Source organism: Chenopodium quinoa, unplaced genomic scaffold, assembly GCF_001683475.1.
Source record: "Chenopodium quinoa cultivar QQ74 unplaced genomic scaffold, ASM168347v1, whole genome shotgun sequence".
Taxonomy (NCBI): domain Eukaryota; kingdom Viridiplantae; phylum Streptophyta; class Magnoliopsida; order Caryophyllales; family Amaranthaceae; genus Chenopodium; species Chenopodium quinoa.
In genome coordinates, this window is record NW_018743292.1 from 8,898,051 (window position 1) to 8,907,400 (window position 9,350).

General features: G+C 33.9%; 1 protein-coding gene across 1 annotated transcript; it reads right to left on the reverse strand.

Annotated features, from left to right (window-relative positions):
* Nucleotides 1-3,498: 3,498 nt before the first annotated feature.
* LOC110736051 lies at nucleotides 3,499-6,247 on the reverse strand. Its single transcript, XM_021916202.1, has 3 exons — nucleotides 5,915-6,247; nucleotides 4,724-4,784; nucleotides 3,499-3,867 (listed from the first exon to the last, which is right to left on the reverse strand). The coding sequence occupies exons 1-3, from the start codon at nucleotides 5,972-5,974 to the stop codon at nucleotides 3,647-3,649; spliced, it is 342 nt and encodes a 113-aa protein (XP_021771894.1). The 5' UTR covers nucleotides 5,975-6,247; the 3' UTR covers nucleotides 3,499-3,646.
* Between the last annotated feature and the right edge of the window lie 3,103 nt (nucleotides 6,248-9,350).

A 9,350-nucleotide genomic window follows, 5' to 3' on the forward strand; every position in this document is an offset into this window, starting at 1 on the left:
TTGATGCTGATGAATGGGATACCATTCAAAAAATTTGTGATTTCCGTCGGCCATTTAATGATATTACTGTGTTATTTTCTGGTACCGAATATCCCACTGCTAATTTGTATTTTGTTAGTGTTTTAAAAATTGAGTACGCTATTACTCAAGCCTATAAAGACCCTAAACTTGCACCCATGGCAGCAGTTATGCTTGAGAAGTTTGAGGGTTATTGGGAGGATTATAGTTTGATTATTTCAGTTGCTATTGCTCTTGATCCTCGTTATAAGCTGTTTCGAGTGAGACATATGTTGAACTCGTTGTATAATGATGAGGCATGCGACGAAAAGATTATGATGATTAAGGAAGCTCTTTATGACCTTTATAAATTTTATTCTACTGCATCTAATACAAGCTGCAGAAATCCTGCCTCTTCTGACACAGCTCAATCTGAAAATTCTAATCGCACGTTGAGTTCTCAAAATATTTTCACGGTATTTATGTTATACAATATTAATGACAGTCTTCTATTTTTATTTGTTATGTCATATTTAACTTCTAATAAACAATCTGTTTCAGTTGCGTGAGGTTGATGACGAATGTGGTGATTCAACTAGATGCCCTCTGGCTGATCTTGAGGCATATTTGAATGGACCTCGTTCGCGATTAATTCAAGGGGAACATTTTGATGTTCTCAAGTATTGGGAATCTCAAGCTTCTTCTCTTCCTATTTTAGCTAATATGGCAAGGGATGTTTTGGCCATTCCTATTACATCGGTGGCCTCTGAATCTTCTTTTAGTTTGGGTGGTCGTATTTTGAACAAATATAGGGGTAAGCTTTTTCAAAAGAATGTTGAGGCATTGGTTACCACCCAAAATTGGTGCTGTGGTTATCAAGGGGATGTTGAGGAAGACGTCCTCCTTATTGGTAAAGAGATTGAAGCAGAAAGTGCTTCATCTACATAACTGGTATTTGTGCCTCACTGTGGTTGTTTATTTTATCTTGAAAAATCGTTGCCCTTGTCATTTATTTTGAGACCTGCTGGCAGCATTTTTCAAGACTTAAATTTAAAATCGTTACCCTTGTCATTTATGTTGAGACTTCAATGTTTTTTGGTACTTGCTGGCAGCATTTATCAAGTTTTGTGTTAAAACAGCCATTGCTCAGTGATGTAAATCTGAGAGCAATTTTAAAAAACAAAAATTAGTTTTGAAGTTGTTTGAACTTGTTTTGAGCTGCTGGTAGTGCTTTTGCCTTTTGGTTGTTGTCCCTGCTGAGTTGTTACTGCCTATACTGTTGCCTGCCTGAGCTGGTTTCTGCCTCCTGCCAGCTTGAGGTGTTGTGTTGCTGTTTCAGTATTGTTGTTGCCTTTTGTGTTATGAACTTATGATAAGTTTTGTTGCGGTTGTTTCTTATGCTTGCTGTTTTAATTTTTCTTGAATCATCGTTGCCCTTGTCATTTATGTTGAGACTTCAATGTATACGTACTTGTTGGCAGCATTTTTCAAGTTTTAAGTTAAAACAGCCATTGCTTAGTGATGTAAATCTGAGAGCAATTTTAAATAACAAAAATTAGTATTGAAGTTGCTTGAACTTGTTTTGAGCTTGTATTGTTGTTTCTTATGCTTGCTGTTTTAATTTATCTTGAATCATCGTTGCCCTTGTCATTTATGTTGAGACTTCAATGTATACGTACTTGCTGGCAGCATTTTTCAAGTTTTAAGTTAAAACAACCATTGCTCTGTGATGATACGATAAACGTAAATCTGAGAGCAATTTTGAAAAACAAAAATTAGTTCCTGCTGAGTCCCTTCTGCTTATATTGTTCCTTGCTTCTGTTAAGTTGCTGATCTGTTATTGCGTGAGCTGGTTCCTACTTGTTGCTACTATTTCTCTGCTCTTGGGTGTTGTGCTGCTGCTTCAAGATTCTGCTGCCTTTTGTTTCTAGGAATGTTTTTTTAGGTTAAATTTTGTTATTAGGATAATTTAATCTCATATGTAAAATGTAAATCCTTAACTTATTTATTTTTAATTTAAAATGTAGATGAAATGTATTTTTTGGAATAATTAAAGTTATTTATTTTAAATTTATATTTATTGTTACCTTTGTTAAATTAAAGTATATATAATATATATAATAATACTAGTATGTTACATTTCACATTTGATATTAATTAAAATTATAAGTAATCTAAAACGACAATATTCACATTAATAAAGCCGTTGGATTAGGTGATATAAACCGTTGTATAAACCTAAGTCGTTTAATTAGATTTACATTTAGTAATGTTTATTGTATTTATTTTAAAATTTATATTTATTGTTATCTTTGTTAAATTAAAGTATATATATAAATAAATAATAATACTAGTATGTTACATTTGATATTAATTAAAATAAATAAGTAATCTAAAATGACATTAATAATGCCGTAATGCCGTTAGACTAGGTCTAGGTGATATAATTATATAAACCTTTGTATAAACCTAAGCCGTTTGATTAGATCTATATTTATTAACAATTTAACATTAATTGTATTTAGCCATTTAGGTTGTAAATAATTCAAATTGAATTAAGCAGTTTGTAATCGGATCAGTTTAAACAGGTTGCGATTCGAAAACAGTTCGATTTTAACGGTTTAACGGGTTATGGCAGTTCAGTTTAGACGGTTAGCAGATTATAACGGTTCGGTTTAAACAGTTTTTCCTGCAGTTTAAACGGTTAGCGGGTTACAAATGGTTCGGTTTAAACGGTTTTTTTAACGGTTTAAACGGTTTCGGTTTATAAACGGTTCGGGTCCTTAACGGGTTTATAAACCATTCGGTTCGATTTCGTTTCGGTTCGGATTTGAGCAGTTTGGTTTGTTATCGGTTTACGGTCCGTAACAGGTTGACACTGAGCGGTTCGATTCGGTTTCGGTTTGATATTGAACAGTACAGTTCGGTTTGCGTTTTAAATTTATCGGTTTATAAACGGATCGGTGCGTGATGGTTCGGTTCGGTCGCGGGCGGTTTCACGGTTCGGTTTGAAAAGTCCCACCCCTATGTATAGTCCAAAACAAGTTAAAAAAAAGGATCATTATCAGCGCTGGGCTAGTGTCATAATCCTTGAATAATTTGGAGTTCAGAAGCCAATTATATTTTAGACAAACATTGAAGTCCATTATTATTTTGCTTAAACATAAAAACTTGACATTTCGGGTGAGCTCATTCAGGTTGGGTCAATTTTGACAAAATCATACTAAACCAATGAATCGTTTTCATGTTGTCGCTGCACCATAAAGGGCCTATAATTTCATCAAACCATGTTCCTGTCATTCATGTAAAAGAATATTCTGGTGAAGCGATTTACAGAAGGAAAGCAGCCGGAAATTCCAGAGGAACAGCACAGAGAACAAATCTGAAGCCTTCTTCTATACAGCCCTGTTTCATGGTCGGATGATTTAGGACTTAAAATTTCTCTCAATACTATGCTTCCATCTGTATTGGGTGTGTGCATGAACAATACTAATGGAGAGTATCTTACCTATTGTGCTTCATGATTCATCATGAACAACAAATTCGCTCACTAATCACGCAATCAGCCCAAATATGCATCAATAATTAGTTGTTCAGAGCAAAAGAGGCCAAGAACACAAAAAAGAAATTATGGATCACTGACAAAGAATCAAAGAATTATATCAATAAAAGCTTCTACAAAACCCCAACCATCCTCAGTATCAGGTCCAACCCAGTAGCCAGTTAATGTTTGGGGACAGTAACTTACATCAGAATAAAGGGGTGATAGAACAAATGAATCCCTAGATGGTACTCTAATCAGGTGCCCTGAGTACAGACTCTGTACAGCGGTGTGATTCCTGATGCAGGCAGAGGAGATGACTCTGAATGCTGCAAGCATAAGATATGATTTTAGAATAACAATTCAATTTTAAGTTTAAAAGCAACTCTAGCATAAGGAAGTTTGAAAATGTATTATTGATTATATGAAACCATATTGAATGTATTAGCATCGTATAAGACATCCATGTTTGCAATATTTTTCAAGGGAAAAAAAAAAAAGAGCTATAAAAAGAGTGAAATAAGGTGAGAAGGATCAAAAACAAAAGAAAAAAAGTGAGAGAAGGGTCAAAAACAAAAAATGCAGGTAAGAAAGGTCAAAAAGAAAGAGAATACGTGAATCCTAGTTGTTAAAACTATGATCTATACCAAATTACCAAGCAGCCAAGATCATAAGTATAAAATCAAAAATCAGTTTCTCATATATATGATGGTACCATTTTTTCTAGGCTTCATATTATTCCTGCTCCAAACCAGAGATTCTTATAAGACATTTGATTCCAAACATACATCAACAATCCAAACCTAACCCATTGATCAATCTCATCAGAGTCAGGAGCTTCACAGGAATTGCTTAAATGTTCTCGTGTAGCCTTAGTTATGGGAACTTGGGAAGTTCCACCAAATAATTAGTAAAAATGAGCTACAACCATAATGACACGGATAGTCAGCTAGGGGGGAGCGATATAGCAATTTTGAAGAGCCAACAGTCTCATGCCACCAGCTCCATAAGAAGCAAATTAAGATCAAGATGAACATGACAGAAGAGATATTTGAAAGTTGATATAAGAAGCAAAGGTGGATCAAGTCAAGCACCTTAGCTTACATGCTCTCTTATAGACCATAGACTTGAAACCATGTAAAGAAATTTGTAGTGAAAACCTTAATGGCACAAAATGAAACTTACATGCTCTTATAGACCATGGACTTGAAACTACACGGTGAGCACTTGCTTTGGGCTGTAGCTCCTGAAGTGAATAAATTACTTTGTCAGTAAAACCAACACAGTAAAACCAATCATCACCTAAAGAAAATAAATGATACGAGTAGTGACAATGTAAAAGTTGCTAATACATTTTGGTGATTCTACAAGAGAACAATCCCTCCTCACCCTTACCCCCAGAGTAATCACATGAACAGCCAGATACCCCCACCAACTTCCCTGCATCCAGCGGGGGATGGGCTTAGCGCCATAGCTTTTTAAAAGGGGAAAACATCGAAAAAAAGCTCAGGGAAGTAGGGAACTCTTGAGATATTGAAAATGTGGCATTATATATTGCATTCAGATACAAGGAAACGAATGAATCTAATTAACAAAAGTATTGAGATAAGTGTATTTCAAGTAGATACCAAGTAGAAAAGGAATAATGAACAAAGCTGATTAGCAAAAAGAAATGAGATATTACTCTCAGCTGCATCCAAAAAAACCTCCAAAAGACTAACTCCAATCTTACTCACTCGGACTCTTCGTTCCAACTCGAAGTTCGCACACTGCCCAACCCTCGAAAATACACAATGTCAAATACTCCGTTTTCACTTGGGCACCTGATAGTAAAATGAAAACAGCTGCACAATTTGCACCCCAACCTCAATACCTACGCTCTACAACTATAATTAACCTCTTGCAAACAACAACTATTATAATTGACTTCTTAATAGCAACAATTATAATTGAATTAACTTAAACCCGCAAATCCAAGTCTCATCTAAACATTTGCTTGTATTTCAATAATTTCATACTCCCTCCGAGTTAATAAAATAGATACATACACTATTTTGATATGTCCTAGAAAAGTTGTCACGATTCCTAAAAGAGTATGCTGTATAATTAAATTCCTTAACAGTTACCTACTTATAACTATATCTAATGACGGTTTTGAAACAATCCAACAATAACAAAATCTAATGTAATTACACTTTGAATAAAATGAGAAATTGGGACATTTTAATGAATAACATTATACTAAGTTACAGTACAAAATATAGCAATTGGCCTTCAGATTCTTCAAAATAAATAAATAAATAAATAACTTGTGAAATGTAAGATAACATTAGCTCAAATAAAAATTTAGCAAAATTAAAAAAGAGAGAGTATTACCCTGAAATAATAAGAGACGATTGGAAAAGGAGAGAAATTAACAGCAATTAAACACGCCATTTTCTTCTCTCTCCAAATTCTTCAGCTCTTTTCTGCTACTTTGAACTGCTTCAAGTTTTCTGTTGCTTCATAATTTTTGTTTTTCCAGAGAATATTGATGAAATTATTTCTTCATAACTGTTCAAAAAAAAAAAAAAAAAAAAAAAAAAAATACTTGGGCAAGTAATTCCGACTTTACTTGCCTGGGCCGATTTTGTTGCATTCTTACAACCTTACATATGTGATGCCAGGCCCAACCTCAATTGTATTACAAAGTTTAAAGATTGCACAACCGACCCGAGACACAACATGGCTAGCACAAAAAAAAAACATAGCACACCATGGTATTGTTCGTGCCGGGGTGGGGCCACATTTATTTTGGAAAAACACGACAAGTCATAGCCTGATACATAATTTGTGGACTGGCCCTAGCTAGGGTTGGCACGAGGATTGGTTTGGCTATTTGGCACGTCCTATAACCTTATGTACTTCTAGTTGCATTATTTTAGCCATGCATCGTTTTTAATGCACTACTTTAACCTTACATACAATATCTTTAATTATATTTTAATAAAAAATAAAATTAAACCTCATTTATTCTAATTCAACAACAATTAAATCAATGATATTTATTAGACATGTACAAAGTTAATATGAGAATAGTGTAGAAAGTCTCTAATGCAACTGTTGTGAAATAAAATGAGGTATGTATGTTGTAGGTAAACTTAGCAAAATATACTCAAATAGAATTTAGACCATACCCATAGCTGGAGGGGGCGCCCCGGTTAATCAGACTGATTCACAAGAAATTGTGAATCAGTACTTTTGTGGGCCTTTCTTTGCCATAGAAAATAATTTTATAATGATGTGTACGGTAGACGTTTATATCAACGTAACGACAGTTAGGGGATGGCTAGTACTAACGTCGTCATTCCCAAAAAAAAAAAAAAAAAAAAAAAAAAAAAAAAAAAAAAATCATTATTTCGTTTTTTCCTGAATCTACACTAAAACTGTCAAGGAGGGTTTTGGAAGCGCAGAGGCAAGTGTTATAAGGTTGACGATGAGGATTGTGCATGTTTCTGAGGAATTAATAATCCAATGACGGGGAAATCTTTAAAATAGTTTTCAATCTGAATATTTTAGTTTGTTTCCCTTTCTAATCTCCGCTGCTCGTCTCCTCCGCAATCTCTTCATCATCTACGCCATTGTTTTTGTTTCACTAAATCCACCACAATGCCAGAAACAATAAACCCACAACTTTCGTTGGTTTCTGATTCAATAAATCCACAACGCCAGAAACATTACTTTAGGTAATTCAGTAATTGGACCACAATACAACGCCTTCAATCGATTATACCATGTCGTCGTGCTTTGCCTCTATTTTAATAAAACCACCACTTCCGTTGGTCGACTCCCTTAGTTTCAACAGGAAATTGACACCACCCTCAGAATGTAATTGCTCCGACTAGATCAAATCGCAGCGGTTTTGAATTCAGGTTCGAAATAGGAAAAGTTACACAATTATCTGAATGTAAATTTCTAGTAACGGAGGTGACGACCATCCTAACGTTAGTTTGACTAACCCCAACATGAGCCATGTCATTCTTCCGTCTTTGCTACATTTGGGTATAGTGACATCAACACCCCTTACTTCTACTCTTAAAAGACAATGTTGCCCCTTGATTTACAAAACATGTTGATCAACCTGCTTATAGCTGAATGATCCGAAATGGACTTGATTTAAATTGATTTGAGCGGAAATCAAGTACTTCCTTTGTTTTCTTTTTAGATAGCATTATGGCACGTAGTTTAAGCAATTAGAAGAGGTAAACGGATCAATTTATCAAAAAAAATAAGATGAAAATAAGGAAATTTTGATATTTGCTACCACTAAAAACACCATGTTTCACATTTGCTACCGGTTTAATTTTTTTTTTTTTTTCACTTTACTACCACCCAAATTAGACTTTGTTAAAAATAACTACCACTTAACGGAATCCGAGGTTTTGTTAAGTTTATTCAAAAAAAAAAAAAAACCAACCACCCTTAATAGCTAGCCCCCTCCCGTCAGCCACCCCTCCCCCTGCCGGTGGCCGGCGCCCAAAGCTTCGGCCGGCGCCGGCGACCCCACCCCCTCCCCTTCCCCCACCCTAAACCACCAACCCGAAACCTCTCCTTCCTCCCCCCTCCCTTTTCCAATTTCCGACCACCCTACTCCCCTGAAGCCCCTCACTCTCCCCAGTCGTCTCTACCCCCTCCTTCCCCACGGTTTTTTATACATAAAATCTCATAAAAATAATTTTTGTAATTAGATCATACTCATAATATTTTTGTAAAAATAATAGTTATTAGATGTAATATTTCGATGTAAAAAAATTTGTATTAAAAAAAAAAAAAAATCGATAGGATCACCAACTTTGTTCACACCGATATCTCTTCCATCTAATAAAGTGGATAAATAGAACATGTTATCAAAAATTAAATTTATATAAAATTAATCTTATAGTCTTATAAAATAAATTAAAATATATACAAGAAAGTGAATAATTGTTGTGAAATTAATCTAAAAATTGTAATTATACAAAATTAAATCTATGCATTGGAATTTTTTCATCGTCCCCAATTGCCCAAACAATAGTATTTTGGAAAATTGAATCATTATTTTATTGTCGCTGACAATGCGTGCGATATTGCTTCTTATTTGTAACGACTAAAAAGTATCTAATGGAGTAGATTTTTTCCTTCAATCCATTTTGAACAATATTGTAAAACAAAGTTGACTTTAATTGAGGCATGAACGTAATCACCCTGTAATTAAAAATAAAAAATTAAGTTAATTTTATGACTTAATTAAGCTACCTAAATCACAAAAATTTGTTTTAATCATAAAATTAATTGATAAAAACTAAAAGGTTCATTAAAAGGTTTAATAAATGTAAACGATTTATAAAGATATAATACTTCCTCGTCCAATAGGATCATCATGCGAGAAACTTGTACTTTGATATTCCAAAGATTTTTGCTCGAATATAATTCTCTGATTAAATTAGATCTGCATGTAAAAACAAAATTCAGTAAACAAAACATAAACATATAATCATTAAGTATCCCAAATAAAAACAATTTAAGCAATAATCACAAATATACATTTAAACAAGGGTTTAAAAAATTAGGCTAAGAATTACCCAGCCATTGATGACCTAATAAAACTGACACAAAATTAATGACACAAAATTTGCTTGGTTTGGTTTTGTATTGATACGAAATTTTGTTGGTGTCATATGATGCGTCAATTTATAGTGGTAAAGATCACAAATTTTAATTTAATTTTAATTAAGGAATAATTTTTATTTCTTATCACAAACACTATCAAAATTTATCTGATAATAGTAGGTAT

Coding starts and splice junctions, on each gene's coding strand:
- LOC110736051 (XM_021916202.1), bottom strand. CDS start 5,974: ATGGCGTGTTTAATTGCTGTTAATTTCTCTCCTTTTCCAATCGTCTCT. Junction 4,785..5,914: donor TCGTCTCTTATTATTTCAGG/GTAATACTCTCT, acceptor TATTCACTTCAG/GAGCTACAGCCCAAAGCAAG. Junction 3,868..4,723: donor TCCATGGTCTATAAGAGCAT/GTAAGTTTCATT, acceptor TTATGCTTGCAG/CATTCAGAGTCATCTCCTCT.